Genomic DNA, 19440 nt, shown 5'->3' with positions numbered 1-19440 from the left:
CCATGCAGCATGTGTGCCAGCAGATGCGCTGTGGGCAACACACCGCTGGCCCACAGGCAGTTACGGTTATGGTTTCCACTGCAGCTCACTGGGGAAATACTCACTAAAAACACTGCTTGTGACCAGGTAAAATCCCAGGTCACTTTACCTGAGATTTTTGACTTGTAGCTGCTTCCACTGACAAAAAAACCCCTGACTATTATAATGGGATTTTAGTGGAAGGTTTTCATATATCACCATATTGTGTTCAGACATTTGATGTGTATATCATACTGTTGTGAACCTGTTAATTAAAAGTGATTATAATTACCATCTTCTACATAGTTTGTCTGGAGGTTGATTTATAGAGGATGGAAAAGAAGAAAGGTATATAAGTGTAAATGTATTTATTTACAAAGTATTGCATTTGTATTCACAATCAAACATAGGCTTTCACAAGCTTGGGTGTAGGAACATAGGGGGTCATTCCGACCCGTTCGCTCGCTGTGTTTTAACGCAGCAGAGCGAACGGGTCCCTGCTGCGCATGCGCCGTAGTGCGCCTGCGCCACGGCCGTAGCAGGATAGCGATCACCTCTGCCTGATTGACAGGCAGAGGTGATCGATGGGCGGGAGGGTGCGAAACGGCATCATCTGGCCACCATTTCGTAGGCGCGGCGCGGCCAACGCAGGCGTGGCCGGACCGAACTGGGGGGCGGGCTGCAGCGGCTGCATGACGTTGGGCTGGACGGGAGCTACTCCTGAAGTGCAAAGGTAACGCCGCTGTGCGATGCCTTTGCACTTCTGCGAGGAAGGGGGGGCGGACTGACATGCAGGGTGGACTAGCCCCGTGCTGGGCGTCCCTCCGCATGTCTGAGTTCATGATCGTAGTACTGCTAAATGGCAGCTAGGAGCTTATTGTCTGGTACCTTTCCACTCTCCATTTTATCACTTTCCAAGCGATGATGCATCTGGCCCAATAGCTGATTGGCCTGAACCAGTGCTGACAACATCCACCAGGTTTTTTGGACCATTTTTTAAAACATTCTTAAATAAGAGTATGATGCGTTCCTGATACTTACAAGGATATATACATGATTGTATCTGTGACACATTTATTGCATGTAATACACATCCTATAAAGAAGTTATGTAGCTATAATTTTACTTTAATTCTAGTTGCGGCACAGTCTCCTCCATCGGACTTGGCGAAACATTCTCATTTAAATGTAATTGGATGGAAGGAAAATTTATCACCATTGTGATTCCAGACAGGAACGTCTCCCTTACTGTATGTGAAGTACAGGTGTTTGGTGAAAGAGCCGAAACCCCAAGTAAGTGTACAGACCAGGACCAGATGTAGTGCTGGACAGAGAAAGCCTGTGCTTGGGGGCAACAGAGGTGATGGGGCAGCTTGTTCCCTGCATGGCACAAATGTCAGACACGGGGCAGATGTATTAACCTGGAGATGGCTTAATGAAGTGATAAACCAGTTATAAGTGCAAGGTGATAAAGGCACCAGCCAATCAGCACCATTATGTAAATTAACAGTTAGGAGCTGATTGGCTGGTGCCTTTATCACCTTGAACATATTACTGGTTTATCACTTCCTTATGCCTTCTCCTGGTTAATACATCTGCCCCACAGAGCCATAACTAGACTTTTTGGTGCCCAGTTCCAGAAAGATAATTGCCCACCCACCTCCCCATTTTTTAGGTAGGGACATAGGGGCAGATGTATTAAGCCTGGAGAAGTGATAAAGCAGTGATAAGTGCAAGGTGATAGCGCACCAGCCAATCAACTCCAATATGTAAATTGACAGTTAGGACGTGATTGGCTGGTGCATTATCACCTTCCACTTATCACTGCTTTATCACTTCTCCAGGCTTAATACATCTGCCCCTATGTCCCTGCTGAAAAAATGGGGAGGTGGATGGGCAATTATCTTTCTGGAACTGGGCACCAAAAAGTCTAGTTATGTCTCTGTGGGGCAGATATATTAACCAGGAGAAGGCATAAGGAAGTGATAAACCAGTAATATGTGCAAGGTGATAAAGGCACCAGCCAATCAGCTCCTAACTGTTAATTTACATAATGGAGCTGATTGGCTGGTGACTTTATCACCTTGCACTTATCACTGCTTTATCACTTCTCCATTCTTAATACATCTGCCCCATAATGCCTTGTGGGGAAGGGGCATGACATAATTGATCCCAGAGAAAGCCCATGCTATGATGCCCCATCCCACACAAATTGAATGAGCAAATTGAACAGATGTAAATTGATTTGAGGTGAGCAGTAATTATGGGGTCTATGTATTAAGCCCTGGAGAAAAATAAAGTGGATGGCGATAAAGTACCAGCCAATCAGCTCTTAATTGTCATGTTACAGGTGGTGTTTGAAAAATGACAGTTAGGAGCTGATTGGCTTGTACTTTATCTCTATCCACTTTATTACTCTCCAAGGCTTAGTACATCAGCCCCTAAGAACTTAGCAAGAGAGAACTTAGGGGTCTATTTGCTAAGCCTTGGATGGAAATAAAGTGGATGGAGATAAAGCACCAGTCAATCAGCTCCTAACTGACATTTTAAACCCATCCTGTGACATGCCAGTTAGGAGCTGATTGGCTGGTACTTTTATCTCCGTCCACTTTATCTCCATCCAAGGCTTAGTAAATAGACCCCTTAAGCCCCTGGGAAGTGGGAGATTGGTAACATTTTATGCAGGGGTTTAATGGGCTAAATGTTTTCTGGGAATCTGCCAACTAGGGCCAGTATTTACAAAAAATTCGAGTTTGGCCGATTTGTGGTTTTTTTTTCTAAGTCCCAATCCGGGAATTTACTCTCTCGGCAATGTTTGGACTATTCGTAATGGTTTAATGGTTTGATTTGCAAAGTTCCGAAATACGAATGAATAGACCATCGGTCAAACGCGGCTGTTATTTCATAGAATACGGCCATTCACTATTCATTCGTATTTGGGTGTTAGTTTCTGAGTGCTAAAGTGCCGGTCTGTTTTTGTTAGAATCGTTAAAAAAAGCAGCAAAAAAATAGACCTGCTTTTTCCAGTCGAGTTTGGATAACCATGCACGGATCAATGAGATCTGTGCATGGTTATCTATGGGAAAGGGTCTGTTTAGTGTAAAAACATGGGAAAAAATTGCGTGGGGTCCCCCCTCCTAAGCATAACCAGCCTCGGGCTCTTTGAGCCGGTCCTGGTTGAAAAAATATGGGGGAAAAAATGACAGGGGGTCCCCACATATTTAATCAACCAGCACCGGGCTCTGTGCCTGGTCCTGGTTCCAAAAATACTGGGGCCAAAAAGCGTAGGGGTCCCCCGTATTTCTGAAACCAACACCGGGCTCCACTAGCTGGGGAGATAATGCCACAGCCGGGGGACACTTTGATATCGGTCCCTGCGGCCGTGCCATTAAAACCCCAACTAGTCACCCCTGGCCGGGGTACCCTGAAGGAGTGGGGACCCCTTCAATCAAGGGGTCCCCCCCCTCCAGCCACCCAAGGGCCAGGGGTGAAGCCCGAGGCTGTCCTCCCCATCCAAGGGCGGCGGATGGGGGGCTGAACACTCCACACACTCCACACACACACACACGTGTGTATACATATGTATATATCTATATATATATATACACGCACATCTACAGACATATATTTATCTTAATATAGTAAATATGGGGGGCACCAATATTTATCTTGCCTCCGGGCAACTGGGACGAACTTATGCCACTGGTACTCACTGTTATAATGTTTGGTTCAATGAGGGAGCGAAGCCTGTAGCGGGCGGAGCAGGGGTGCAGACAGCTCACCGCCCATTGACCGTCCTTTCCTAAGCTAGGAACAGTGGTTGAAGTCACAGGTCTCTGGAGCTAAGAGGAGGACATCCGACCTCCACTGTATCGCTCATACACAGTGGTGAGATGGCGCCGCCCATGCGCAGATACACTATCGGCGATCATTTCGGTTAGGGAATTAAGTTTCCCCAGAGGAGCCATTTTGTTGGAGACTGTGCAGTAGCACACTCCACTTCTAACAAAACTTGCTGTGGAGAAGGGCAATTGACCCTGCAGGTTTGTTACAACATCTGATAGCCTAAGATGATGTTTAAAAATAAAAAGGCTAACTAATTTTTAATGTCACAGTGGCTTTAATTTGTGAATGCATATGAGTGTTCAGTCTTGCATCTACTGTTAGGGCATTTATAACTCTTGTTATTTCTGTGACACATTTGTTGGGCAGAGCATAGAGAATGTCATCTTTACAGATACCCTCGTTTCTTATCCTGTTCCTGTTTACGTTTCTCAGGTGGGAGTGCTAGATGGAATGGAAGTGCCCAGTTCCAGAAGCAGAACCATGGAGGTAATTTCTCGCATTACAATAACTGAAACTATTTCCTGCTGTGTAAATGACTTGCAGACCTAAGAACGACTGGCCCGATTCAGTATAGAACATAGCAGTGCGGAAATCGCTATTTGGCGATCTCCGCACTGCTGCACATGTACGCATGCCGCTGCGCGCATGAACAAGGACTTAGATTGCGAAGGCACGCATTACCAAACTAAGGGGGTATTTCAGACCTGATCGTAGCAGCAAATTTGTTAGCAGTTGGGCAAAACCATGTGCACTGCAGGGGGGGCAGATATAACATGTGCAGAGAGAGTTAGATTTGGGTGGGGTGTGTTCAAACTAAATCTAAATTGCAGTGTAAACATAAAGTAGCCAGTATTTACCCTGCACAGAAACAAAATAACCCACCCAAAGCTAACTCTCTCTGCACGTTATAACTACCCCCCCCCCTGCAGTGCACATGGTCTTGCCCATCTGCTGACAAATTTGCTGCTATGATCAGGTCTGAATTACCCCCTAAGTCCCTGCGGGGGGCATCTTCGCAGAGCAGTGAGTGATCAGGAGCCTCCCAACTGTCCCCTCCCCACCGCGGGACACTGCGGCCCGCGGGAGGGACAGCGGGACAGACCCAAGAAAACGGGACTGTCCCGCGAAAATCGGGACAGTTGGGAGGTATGCAGACAACATGGGGTAAATTTACTAAGATGGGAGTTCTATTTAAGATGGGATTTTGCCCATAGCAACCAATCAGATTCCAGGTATTTACTTCTAGAAGGTGCTAGATAAATGAGACGTAGAATCTGATTGGTTGCTATGGGCAACATCCCATCTTAAATAGAACTCCCATCTTAGTAAATGTCCCCCTGTGTATCAATTCAGTTTGGAAATATAGTGATCTGGGCTCGCACATGCGGCTTCCTTCACTATCCATCCATCCATTTTGCGCACTACGGGCCTGATTCAGATGTTGACTGAGTAGCTATCGCTGCTGCATAATGTAAGCAGCAGCGATAGCATACCTCCCAACTTTTATGTTCCACACGACCCGGAAAATGAGCATGGCCCCGCAGCACTGACCTATGGTGCGGCATTTTGGGGGCATCCCTTGCTCACTTCCCAGAATTGAATAGATGCTGTGCGCATGGCATCTATTCAGAGATCACTCGCTGCTTTTCAGAGCAGAGCAGCGGGAGATCAAAGCCTCCCCAACTGCCCCCCCCCCCCCCCCCCCCCCACACACACACACACACACACAGCCCGCAGGACAGTATCTGAATACATAGCGGGACTGTCTCGCTGGATTCGGGACAGTTGGGAGGGATGGTGATAGCACTAATATGGTAATGCAGGAGAGGGCGTCACGTCTCCCGTATGCATCACTGATCCGAGCTGCGTTCTAGGACACAGTATCAGATCATCTCTGACCATGTGGACTGACTGCCATGGGGTACATACAGTATACATACATCCTAAAACAGTAAACATGCGTACAGCATACATACATACATACATATATACATGCATACACAGCATAGATGCACACAGCATACATACACAAACAGTATACATGCATACACACAGTATACATGCACACAGAATACATACATACTAACACAGTATACATGTGTACAGCATACATACATACATACATACATACACATACCTCCCAACTGTCCCGATTTCAGCGGGACAGTCCCGCTATTTGGACACTGTCCCACTGTCCCTCCCGCGGGTCGCAGTGTCTTGCGGGTGTAGGGGCAGTTGGGGAGGCTTTGATCACCCGCTGCTCTGCTCTGCAAAGCAGTGAGTGATCTCTGAATAGATGCCATGTGCACGGCATCTATTCAGTGCTGGGAGGGGAGCAGGAGGCTGTCCAGCTGCTCGGGGAGCGCTGGGCACTCCCCAAAATAACTAAAAAATGGGTCCGTGGCGCTCGGCCATGCCCACTCAACTGAGGCCACGCCGCTCTCACATTAAGCCACATTCCCTTTTGGGTCACGTGTGGCTATGCCACACGAGCGTCCTGACACATCCATCTAGAAAGTTGGGAGGTATGCATACATACAGCATACATATATATATACGTACACAGTATAGATACACACACACACACACACACACACACACACACACACACACACACACACATAGTAAACATGCACATAGCATTCATACATACAGAGTAATATACATGCACACAGCATACACACACCCATTAACAGCTAGCACAGTCCCCCACCCCCGCACCTGTGCATATGCTTCTCACAAACTGCTGCAGTAATTGGTACAGCATGTACCTCACCAGGCCAGCACAATTTAATATAAACTATCCCTCCTTCACCAGACTGCTGAATAGTCACTGTGAGATGGATCCGGGCCGGCGGCCAGGGGGGGTTTAGGTACTCGGAACCCCACCCTGCGTGCGCATATGATATTGGTCCCGTCCCTCACCCCCACAAAGGCACAGACATGCCTCCCTTTTGAGACATGGAAGCTATCGCCGCCCCCTCCTTGCCCAAAAACAGCATCAGACTGCTAATCACCGTGGTGCAACCAACCTCACAGACCCATACTGCACATGGGCAGTACAGGTCTGGTGCATGCGCAAAGTATCAAACATCGATACTTTGCAGCATGCACCGCGACAACGTCAGGACCTGAATCAGGCCCAATGTTAATTTTCAAATAAATAATACAAAACACATACACATAATAATTAGACATGGAAAATAAAATATATTGATGTGAAAATACAGGAACAGATTAGTCTCTCTCTCTTCCCAGGAAAGGTGGCTGCTGTGATCTGATACATTGACGATTCTATAATGGGTGCAACGTGTGCGGTCCAGGAAGGGCCCCCACCGCACTCACTGCAGCCATATTGAATACTTACCTTTCCGGAGTCCCGCATCGGCGCTGCAGCCGCGGCAAAAATCACAGCCGAATTGCCCGCTGCGCATGAACAGTAGTGAAATTGGTCTCCAGAACATGGCGGGTGCCATGTTTCAGGAGACCTACACGTGCTCAGTAGACTCCGGCACAGTGCCGGAGACTACTCAGCCATGCAGAGGAGGGGGCACACCCGGAGTCTGCACAGGGGCCCCCTCCTCTGTTAAAACACCCTTGATCCGATAGGTGGTCAGATGAGAAGTTCTGTCAAAAGTATAACAGCCTGATAGTGTATCCCTATCCTCTAGGGATGGCCATTCACCATCAATTATTAAAAATCATCGATGGTCTGTGTTTGATGTTGAATACTTTTACCATTGGTGGGGGAGAACCAGATGGTTTCACGCCATCAATGATACAAAACCACCATATGTATTTTTTTTACAAGGTGCCGGGACACGGAGCTTAGCTCCATTCCCCGAAGGCTCTGATTGGCCTGCAGCCTGGGGAATAGAAAAGCAGGGATGACCGTAGGTGGGTGAAACCATCGATGATTCCCTTGCAGATGGAGCAGCATTGTGCAACTTCGATGACTGCTGCAGCCCCACTGGAGCATCCTGCGGGCATCAAACGGGCACCCTGCAGCCTGTGCAGCTAAACAGAGCATCCTCAGGACGCCCTGTTCAGTGCTGCGTTTACCGAAGATGACTGTCCTGCCCTCTGTGCTCAATGCCATGGTGTCATGGTGGTGATGAAGTTGCGTCCACAGTGGGTGGAGCCTTGCTGGGTGCATTTGAGCCTATTAACAGCTGATTATTACCTTGTTATATATGCTATTGTCTTTATATAAATGTAAAATATATTTGTATTGTACCGTGTCTGACAGTACATAACACAGTGCGTCATTTTTGTTGTATCCCCGTAGTTCCCAATGTAGCTCCGCGTGGCCTCACCGCTCAGTCCAGCTACTATGATAAAAGCAAATCTGCTAAATTAGCTGCGGATGGAAAGATATTTGCAAACTACTGGTCAGGAAGCTGCACGCACACCCTTAATGATTTGGGGCCCTGGTGGCGTGTGGATCTGGTGTCTAGAATGCGCGTATCATCTGTTGCCATCACCAACCGCGGAGACTGCTGTGGTTTTCGCTTAAATGAAGCTGAGATCCGCATTGGCAACTCGGAAGAACAGGGCAGCACATATAATCCCAGGTAACAAAAATAAGCTTCTGTTTCTACATTTTATGGGGTCAATTCAATTAGCTGAGAATGACGAGTATAGGAGGCTATGTGCCGCACTTGCGGTACCTCCAGACTCACAGATTAGAGCCCTGTGCTATGATTATGGAGAAATCCAGGATAAGGGGGCCCTGTCTGTTACATCTGTACTGGACCCCACAATTTATGAACGCAGCGCTGAACATCCATGTCGACACTCTTGTGTCAACATAATGACATGCATACAGTACATACCACAGAATGTACTCTGCTCTAAAGATGTGGCCTATGTAGTGACTTAGAATAGGCCCACAGCTTCTGCAGATATCTGTGCTGCTGTAGACAGGAAATGTTTCATTCTACTGCAGCCTGCAGCATCCTAGGCCACACCCCCTCCAGCATCAACCCCACCGGCGCTGAGTCCAGCCCGCCCTGCTGCTCACCTCTGCTAGTGTACCTGCTCGGATGATGTGGCTGGTCGCTCCCCCAGCCACGGGCTGTCCTGTTACTGAATTGTGAGTGAGTAGGCAGCAATGTCCAGATAGTCCCTCCCACCTCCAGGACCAGGCCCGCCTCCCCTCCTGCTCCTATACCCCAGCTGCATCCCTCTTTTGTGGTATGGGAAGATAGTGCAGATTGGTGGTGCCGCAAGGTAGCACAGTACGGTGGTGCGGGAAGGTAGTGCCATAATGTGGTATGGGAAAGTGGCGCAGTGATGTGGTGCAGAACAGTAGCGCAGTAATCTGGTGCGGGAAGTTAGCGCAGTACGGTGGTGCGGGAATGTAGCGCGGTATGGTGGTGTGGGAAGCTAGTGCCATAATGTGGTATGGGAAAGTGGCGCAGTAATGTGGTGCGGGACAGTAGTGCAGTAATGTTGTGCGGGAAGGTAGCACAGTACGGTGGTGCGGGAAAGTAGCGCAGTATGGTGGTGTGGGAAGTAGTGCAGTATTGTGGTGTGGGAAGGTAGTGCAGTAATGTGGTGTGGGAAGGTAGCAAAGTAATGTGGTGTGGGTATAGACATCGGCGCTTATAGTGATGGGGTGTACACGCCCAGATGTCTCTGGTCACACCTACACAGCACTGATCACACCTCCCACATTTCTCACAATAGGCCCTTAAATATTTTCAAGCCCATGTGGCCCTTAATCCGGCCCTGCCCACGTCCCATGCCCCAGCACTGATACAAACACGTCTGTTCAGTACACTCTCCACAGCTGGAGTGAAAATGGCACTGATCACTGGGACCTTTATAGAATCCAAAGCCCTGCGAGAATCCGACAGCGCGATAATGACGTTTTGCCTTGTTTTGGGATCCTAGTCTGGCGGGAAACCCTGAGACAGACTCAGATCTTAATTGTATTGTCTTATTGTGTGATATCAGTAAACTGGTTTTATATATTAACACTAGCACTGCTTATTCCTGCTCATCATACCACACAAAGGGTTGAGTGCTGTACCTCCACTGTTTTTGCATTTAGAATATGTCAGTGAGGTTTGGGCTACCTCTGTACACAGAAGCACTATCCGACCATATTAGATATCCATCTTAGTGAGCAGGGTTCCCCATTTTTGTACTATGTAGTGACTTACACCATGGTAAGATATTTATCCCCTTTTATGTGCTCAGAATTTGATTTGCCTTCGCAGTGGCTGCTTGGCATGGTGCACTCACATTTCCGTTATTAGTATTCAGTGATTGAATTATAGCTGCCCATTGTATGGGGTTCAGCGGCTATGGGGATGGAGGCAAGGGTGGAGTAGAAATATAGAAACATAGAATTTGACGGCAGATAAGAACCACTTGGCCCATCTAGTCTGCCCCTTTTTTTTCTCCTTTAGGTAATCTCAACCCTTTTTGAACCTTAATTCTTTGTAAGGATATTACAGCCACCATACCTGAGACGGTGACAGTTTTGCCACTGCCTACAGCCACTGCAAGCACAAACAATGTGCAGCGAAGCCTTGATTAGAAAGATGGAGCAAAGACCCCAATAGGATGGACTACGACACCAGACCCCCAAACAGAGCAATGTAGTGTTCCACCCATTAGTATTCTTAAGTTATTTTCTGTCTCAACCTTCCTCAGTGGTATCCCCCATGTAATGTATAAGCAACATATGTATTACTACGGTATAAGTGTGTAAATTATTAATTTAGAAACAATCGTTTCGATTGGTGCAGGTGTGCTAAGATTATCAGCATAGGGAACGGACAGACTGTCTCCTTTGACTGCGATGGGATGGAAGGTCGTTTTGTCTCTATCACTATTCCTGGCCGCAAAGAGTGGCTGAGTTTATGTGAAGTTCAAGTGTTCGCTGAATCAACTGGAGAAGTAAAAAAAGAAATGTGTAAGTGATATAATTATGCCTCTCGTAATTTATATGTTGTAGTTATCTGAATGACAATTTTCAGTTGTTACTCATCGCAAGATTTCAGTTTCCCAACTATGGCCCTCATTCCGAGTTGATCGCTCGCTATCTGTTTTTAGAAGCCGTGTAAATGCATAATCGCCGCCCACGGGGGAGTGTATTTTCGCTTTGCAAGTGTGCGAACGCTTGTGCAGCCAAGCCCTACAAAAACATTTCGTGCAGTTTCAGAGTAGGTCTGAACTTACTCAGCTCTTATGATCACTTCAATGTTTTTGGTGTCGGAATTGATGTCACACACCCGCCCTCCAAACGCCCGGACACGACTGCGTTTTCCCTACCACTCCCAGAAAACGGTTAGTTGACACCCATAAACGCCCTCTTCCTGTCAATCTCTTTGCGATTGACTGTGCATATGGATTCTTCGTTAAATCCAACGCTCAGATACGATCCGCATTGTACCCGTACGACGCGCGTGTGCATTGCGATGCATACACATGCACAGTAGAGACCTGATCGCAGCTTAGTGAAAATCAGTTGCGTGCGATCAACTCAGAATCACCCCCTATGTCATAGGTCATGTGTTGCATGGTCATAGGACACGGAGCAAGGGTTTGTTAAATGATCATAGCACAGGGAACATGGGTGTGTTGAATGGGTGGATCATAGGCCATGAAGCAGGAGTGTGTTGAATGGGTGGGTCATAGGTCATGGAGCAGGAATGTGTTCAATGGATCGGTCATGGATCAGGAGTGTGTTGCATGGCCACAGGACATGGAGCATGGGTGTGTTGAATGGGTGGGTCATAGGCCATGAAGCATAAGTGTGTTCAATGGCTGGTTCATAGGTCATGGAGCAGGAGTGTGTTAAATGGGTTGGTCATAGGTCATGGACCAGGAGTGTGTTCAATGTATGGGTCATGGAGCAGGTGTGTGTGTATTGAATGTGTGTGTCATAGGTCGTGCAGTAGCAGTGTGTTGACTGGGTGGGTCAAAGGCCATGAAGCAGGAGTGTGTTGAATGGTTGGATCATAGTTCATGGAGAAGGAGTGTGTTGAATGGTTGGGTCATAGTTCATGGAGCAGGAGTGTGTTGAATGGGCAGGTCATTGGTCATGGAACTTGGATGTCTTGAATGGGTGGGTCACACATCTGTCCATTCCATGTTTTACTGAATGAGAACATATACTGAACCTGCAGATGTTTGAGTATACAACTTGTTATGGACTAATTTTGAATAAATTAATAGAATAAAACATTTTGTGCTATGGAGAGAGTAGGACTCTAAAAGCCACATCCTGATTTATAGTTGTGAGGATGGCACTTCTGATCCCAATTCTAAATTGCAGTGTGAGAATAGCGTTGGTTGGTAGGTGAGTGCAGAATGCGTGGCAGTGAACTATTTGCCTACATTTAAAAGTAAGTTATTACTTTACCGCCTCGTTTTCCCAGCTTAAAATTTTGCACCCATGCAAGTTTTCACCTATATCTAATTCTGCCACAAGGGCCTAAAGTCGGGCATATATGTATTTACCAAATGCAAATTTTTGCGCATACATGCAGCTGACCCACCCCTAAATGTGAGATTTGTGCACAGGATCTGTCATATTTATATGAATAGAATAGAATAAAAAAATATTGACCAGGTATACTTGCGCATACCCAGAATTTGTTTCCGGTCAACTGCAACACAACAAAAAAGATTTTTACAACTATACCACATACATATTGTAGGACAAAAACAATACCATATACAAGAAATGAATAACAGCTCTAAAAAGCAACCCTATTTTAAAAGAGGGAAAATACCTGAATCAACAATTATTTAACAGGCAAATTGCCTGTGATAAAAACTATTCCCGTGTCTAGCAGTTTTAACAGGGAACATTCAGTATCGCCTCCCCGACAGCAGCTTCTGAAGCAAGGACCAGCCAGTATGCATCTGGTCCATTACAATATTGCTGGCTCGTTTCTTCACCCTTGATAGATACAGCTCTTGAACAGAAGGCAAACCCACCCCAATAATCCTCTCCAATGTTCTTACAATTCTTTGGAGCCTAGCCTTGTCGCATTCAGTTGCTGAACCAAACCAGACTATTACTGACGAGCATAACACAAATTCAATTATAGCCGAATAAAACAGGATCAGCCAGGTAAAAAACAGGATCAGCCAGGTAAAAAGAACAGTCTTTGCTTTTTTGACAACTGCGACAATATTAATCCCCGTGAGATATATGACCCCAGCAACTTAAAGGAGCCCACCATGGACACACTATTGCCAGCTATTGTAAGTGGAATTGCAGGGATTGTGCCCCCCCCCCCCTAAAATCCACGACCATCTCTCTCCTATATGCTGACTTATTGCCATCCCTAATCAAGCCAACAACAATGATGTCATCCGCGAATTTCAGAAATTTCACGGAATCCTCCTCAGCGTAGCAATCATTAGTGTATAATGAAAAAAGCATAGGGGATAGGACGTACCCCTGAAGGGCACCAGTACTGATCTTTTGAACACTAGAAGTAACTTACCCTGCTTTCACACACTGTTTCCTGTCTGCCAGAAAATCAACAATCCATTCACAAGTGGATAGTGGAACCCCATAGTTTAACAACTTGGAGTGCAGTATAAATAGCTGATTTCTTAGGTATCGGGACACTAGTGGAGCATTTGAAGCATAAGGGAACCACACATAATTCCAAGGATTTATTAAATATCCTTGAGAAAACAGGTGCCAGCTGCTCGGCACAGGTCTTCGGCACAAGTGGTGATACACCATCTGGTCCTGAAGCCCTCCTAGACTTGAACCGTCCAAATAACTTTGCAACCTCATCCTGATCCACCTGTAAACTACAATGTTGGCTATTTGCTACCGGCAATGCATTTATTGGGTGATTGTCTAAAACATAAGGCCTTTCAAGCCTACAATAAAAGGCATTTAGCTCATCAACCAATGTCCAGCTCATGACAGTTCGGTTGGGTGTGTTTTTGTATTTAATGACCTGCGTTCTCTCCACACCGATACCGAATCATTTGCCTCAAAGTTATTCACCAACTTGTCAGTGAAACACTTCTTGGCAACCTTGATTTCCCTGGTCAACGTGTTTCTGGCCTGCCTATACAACTCCTTGTCCCCACTACTGTAAGCCTCCTCTTTGGAGTGACACAACTGCCTAAGGCCCTCATTCCGAGTTGTTCGCTCGCTATCTGCTTTTAGCAGCATTGCACACGCTAAGCCGCCGCCCTCTGGGAGTGTATCTTAGCATAGCAGAATTGCGAACGAAAGATTAGCAGAATTGCGAATTGAAATTTCTTAGCAGTTTCTGAGTAGTTCCAGACTTACTCCTACATTTCGATCAGTTCAGTCAGTTTCGTTCCTGGTTTGATGTCACAAACACACCCAGCGTTCACCCAGACACTCCCCCGTTTCTTCAGACACTCCCGCGTTTTACCCAGAAACGCCAGCGTTTTTTCGCACACTCCCAGAAAACGGCCAGTTTCCGCCCAGAAACACCCACTTCCTGTCAATCACACTACGATCACCAGAATGATGAAAAGCTTTGTTATGCCGTGAGTAAAATACCTAACTTTTGTGTAAAATAACTAAGCGCATGCGCTCTGCGAACCTTGCGCATGCGCAGTAAGTGACTAATCGCAGTATAGCGAAAATCGGCAACTAGCGAACAACTCGGAATGACCCCCTAAGTTAAGAATTAAACCATGGCTTATCATTATTAAAATGCAGATGGATTTTGTTGGAACACACAAACTCTCACAGAAGCTAATATAGGATGTCACAGTGTTAGTCCAATCATTCAAGTCCTTGGCCACAGCCTCAAAGATAGTCTAGTCCGCACAGTCAATACAGGCCTGAAGTTCCTCCTTTGCCTTCTTTGTCCATTCCTGGGCAGTCCTGATCACAGGTTTCACTTATCTCAATTTTTGCCTAGAAGTGGGGAGCATTTGGATCAAGCAATGATCAGAGACACCTAATGCTGCCCTGGGGACAGCCCGATAGGTGTCCCTAAGGGTAGTATAGCAGTGACCACATATTAAAACAAAAGAAAGGAAAGAAAATAAACGAAACACCAGTTCTTTAATGATGATCTATGTCTTACATATGCTATGACGATATCTTTATTAACATTTGATTTCAATATGTTACACTTATCTGGTGTTCACTCCGGTTCATAATTTGTCTTTCACCTACTGGGGTGAACATACCAGTGCGCCTGCCTATCCTTCTTTCTTCTTCTTCATGTTAGTATAGCAATGATCCAAGATACATACATACCTAGCTGGACATTTAACATGTTGCCTATATTTGGGCAGGTCCATGACTCAAATTAGCCCTATTCTATTCTATCCTACACTAAAAAGGTCTCCAGTCAATAGGTCCACCACTAGTGGTAGACATGCATTAGGTGGACAGGGTCAAAAGGTCGACATAGAATATGTAGACAGTAGAAAATGTTGACATGGTCAAAGTGTTTGACACTTTTCTGCCCAAACAAGCCTCATTAGTGTACCACGTCCCCTCGCATAGCTCGCGAAGGCAAGGTGCCTCGTTCAGCTGCGCTTGCCACGGATTACTATCCCCAGTTGTAATCCACGTGGATGGTAAACTATGAAAAAGTAAAAAAAAAGAAAAGAGAAAAAAAAAAACTTGCATCGACCATACGTGACACACAGGTCGACATTTTGACCCGGTCAACCTTTTGAACAGTCTACCTTTTACATGTCGACCTAATACATGTCTACCATTAGTGGTAGACCTATTGACTGTAGACCTTTGTACTGTAGAAATATAGACCGGATTCCCACCTGTTTAGAGCATTGTCTACACCTAATAAAATACTATAGCTTTCAAGGAGACTAAGGGGCCTATTTATCACCATCCGCATCCAGGATGCGGATGACAGGTGATAAAATCGCCCAAACTTGCACTGCGATAATTGAGTACTTCGCAGGGATGAATCAATTATCGCGTGCAGAGACAGAGCTTGTGGTCAAGCTCTGTCCCTGCGATGACACTCCGCAGCATCATCGGGGTATTCTCCTGAAAAAATACCCCGATGTCCTGCTGCACATGCGCCGCCCCCGCTGACATCGCCACTACCCGGTCGACCCCCCCCCCCCGCCCCGCTCCAGAAGTTCAATATACTCACCAGTCCAGGGAGCCGGTCCTGCTGGGCTGCCCGGCGTCGAATCCTGCACGCTGTGGTGACCCCCAGTGCTGTAAAGTGCGCTGCCGCTTTGCAGCATCACTGTAGTGCACTGGAGTCACTTTGCAGCACATGGGGAGCAGCGGACACCGGCTCCCTGGACAGGTAAGTATGGGGGGTTCGTTTTTTTTTCCTTTTTACACTGTGAAAGCTGGCCGAAATGATGCTTTTCGCAGTGCTGCCCTGTGAACGCGCCAGCCTGAGCTGGCGAGATTATCACAGGGCACACTGCGGTATTTTTTCACTTTTTTTTTTTTTTTAGTATATTTGTCCACCTCACATTTCCCATTATAAGTATGGTGATGTGGGTTACTAAAAAAAAAGTGAATTAAAGGGTTTGGAGCAGTTTTTCATGAAAACTGCTCCAACTGCCCTTTAATACATTCAGGTAATACTAAAATAATGTGAAAAAGGGTGTTTTCACACCCTTTTCACATTATTTCAGTAAAAATAATTTTAATAAATAGACCCCTAAAGCTATAGGATGCAATATAATGGTTTTTGGGGAAGACATTTTGTCTTATGGCAAAATGCCTCCCTGTCCACACTTAAACTGTCAAATGAGTGGACGGGTCACTCCTCGTAACTGGTCAACACACTCATCTCCTGATTCTGGGAACATTACAGCAATCTGATTAGATACAAGTTGTTTTAACCCGCCCACTACAAAACTGGTTACACTTGGACCTGCAAGAAAAGATGCATTGCTGTAACACAGATGCTCTGTTCCTAGTGAAACGCGTGTAAAAAGCCTTCCGAGAGCTGTATAAACCTTTGCCAATGCAACTATGTTTAAATATGATTTGTTTATGTTTGTCACTTTAGGCAATCATTATCTTGCTTAAATTGCACATTTAATTATGTCATTTATATTTTTTTCAGACCATAATGTGGCTCTTAATGGCATTGCCACCCAATCTAGCACGTTTTCTTCTTCTGGAAATGCTGAAAATTCCAATGACGGCTCCCTAGCTAACAATCACATTATGTCTCAATGTTCCATCACACAACGAGATGCTTCACCGTGGTGGAAGGTGGACCTACAGTCAACATACAAAGTCTTCTCCGTAGTTATCACCAATCGGGTGTTGGAATGCTGTCAGGACCGGATTGTTGGCGCTGAGATCCGCATTGGAAGCTCACCAGTAAATGGGGGGACGTTAAATCCAAGGTCTGTCTCTTCAACATTTGTTCATCACTGAAGTAACTTGTGTTTCAACCATAACTTTGAGTTTTCAAGTATCAACACGTTTATTCAAAAGTACTAAAAATTAGATATGTGCGAAGCCCCCGAATTTTGGTTCTAAATCATCGTGTTTTGGTGTTAGATCTGAATTTCTTTAAAAATGCATAAAAACAGCTAATAACATGTAACATGGACCTGTAGTATTATTCACATCAATAAATTTAACTTCGAGTCAGTTTTGACCAGTGGGATACAGTTTTTAGATTCAAACTTGCGGGAAGACTTGAGCCAAGACTCAGGGGCAGATGTATTAAGCCTGGTGAAGTGATAAACCCAGCCTGTAACATGGAAGTTAGGAGCTGATTGACTGGTGCTTTATCTCCGTCCACTTTATCACTTCACCAAGCTTAATAAATCTGGCCCTCAGTTTGACTCGAAAACCAGAGGCAGAACTACTGTTAGGATCTCCTGCTCTGTGCTGCCACGTCGCCATGGCAACCGGGAGGCAAGTGTTAGCGAAGTAACCTGAGCGCAGCTTATACTCCGGTCCGGGTTTTTACTGTGCAGTGGTTACAGGCTCTGTGCACGGCAGGGAATCCGGCGCTGGTTTTGTGCTCACAGTCTGTGAGGTCTGAGTGGGGCGTGGACAGCACCTGCTATATAAACCATCCTCTCAGGCTAGGCAAATGCTGCTGAATCTTTGTTTGTTAGTCAGTTCCAGAGAGTTAGCTAGTACTGTGTGACCTGCTTGCTTAATCCTCCCTCACTGTGCAGGGCGTCCAGGTGTCAGTTTAGTGGCAGTAAGCTGAACCTGTGCCCTGCAAGTGGGGGTTAGGATTGTGGATACTCTCCTTGTGTCTATATTACTATCTCTGACCAAGGAGTTTATTCCCACACCCGTTGGTAACCCTTTGGGGTTTTACTGTTGCTCTTAGCAACATCATTTCGGGTGCTCCACATGTTAAATCACTACATCTCGCTTCATTGTCCGCTCTATTCCATCTGAGCATTCCTGACACTAGGGAGACACCCAGTTCCTGAGCCTTTGGGCTTCTCCGTTCACTTTGTGTTTATTAGTTATTCCATCACCTCCTGTGTATGTTATGTTATACTGTCTGTGAGTTCGTTTGCTTCGCATCCCTCTCTGTTCATACACCGGTATACTCCTGTTAGCACTGGTGTGCATAACATATTCAGCAGCCCTCCTCCTGTTGAAATTTTGTGGGAATATGGAGCATATCCCTCAAAATACTTTGCAACAGGTGGTCGATCAGGTGCAAGTCCTGACTCGACAATTTAATGAGATGTCCATTAAAATGAACACCCCGCAGGCCGCTAGCGGAGCTCCCGCAGCAGCAGCGGCAAGTTCAGGGGTTAAGGAGCCGAAAGTAAATCTCCCGGATCGTTTTTCTGGAGATCGCTCGCAGTTCTTTTGTTTCAAGGAGAGCTGTAAGCTATATTTCAGGCTTAGGCCCCAGTCTTCTGGGTCAGAGATTCAGCGGGTGGGCATGGTGATTTCCTTGCTACAAGGAGACCCACAGGTCTGGGCATACGGGTTGCAGCCTGACTGTCCGTCACTTAAAAGTGTTGATGCTTTTTTTACGGCACTGGGCATTTTGTATGATGACCCTGACAAGATGGCTTCAGCCGAGGCTCAGATTACGGTCCTTAAGCAAGGGCGACGGCCAGCTGAGGTTTATAGTACGGAGTTTCGGAGGTTGGCTCATGATACCCAGTGGAATGACCCAGCCCTGAGAAACCAGTACCGAAGGGGCCTTTCTGACCAGATAAAGGACCAACTGGTACAATATCCCTCGCCTGATAGCTTAGATCAGCTCATGCAGTTATCCATCCGGGTGGATAGACGGCTGAGAGAGCGTAGGTTTGAAAGGGAGACCGCAGTTTCCTTTTTTCCCAAGGGAACCTCAGACTCTGAGGAATATTCCGAGGAGCCTATGCAGATTGGGGCTACCCGCCTCTCCTCGCGTGAGAAGACGTGGAGGAGACAGCAGGGTTTGTGTTTGTACTGTGGGAATAAGGGTCATGTTGTAGTATCATGCCCAGAAAAGCCGGAAAACTTCAGGGCCTGAGGGTGATGGGAAATATCCTGTCAGGCCAGAAGTCAGAATTTCCCAAAAAGACTTTTCTCATTCCGGTGACTTTGGAGATCCTCGGCCAAACTGTCAAGGCTGAGGCCTTTGTTGACAGTGGGGCCGATGGG

The 19440-nt window shown here is 46.3% G+C and overlaps 1 protein-coding gene across 2 annotated transcripts in view; it reads left to right on the top strand.

Moving 5' to 3' along the window:
* The window catches only part of LOC134958390 (uncharacterized), a 308066-nt gene that overhangs the window by 165968 nt on the left and 122658 nt on the right, over positions 1 to 19440 (top strand). For both annotated transcript variants that reach the window (XM_063940954.1, XM_063940953.1), the window contains exons 14-18: positions 1156 to 1310; positions 4296 to 4349; positions 8152 to 8437; positions 10625 to 10791; positions 16916 to 17204. In XM_063940954.1, coding sequence (XP_063797024.1) covers positions 1156 to 1310; positions 4296 to 4349; positions 8152 to 8437; positions 10625 to 10791; positions 16916 to 17204 — 951 coding nt within the window. The remainder of the gene's footprint in view (positions 1 to 1155; positions 1311 to 4295; positions 4350 to 8151; positions 8438 to 10624; positions 10792 to 16915; positions 17205 to 19440) is intronic.

The sequence above is a fragment of the Pseudophryne corroboree genome, chromosome 9 (assembly GCF_028390025.1).
Source record: "Pseudophryne corroboree isolate aPseCor3 chromosome 9, aPseCor3.hap2, whole genome shotgun sequence".
NCBI classification, from domain to species: Eukaryota; Metazoa; Chordata; class Amphibia; order Anura; family Myobatrachidae; genus Pseudophryne; species Pseudophryne corroboree.
Note: the sequence above shows the minus strand (reverse complement) of the source record. Positions and strands in the feature narration are given on the sequence as shown.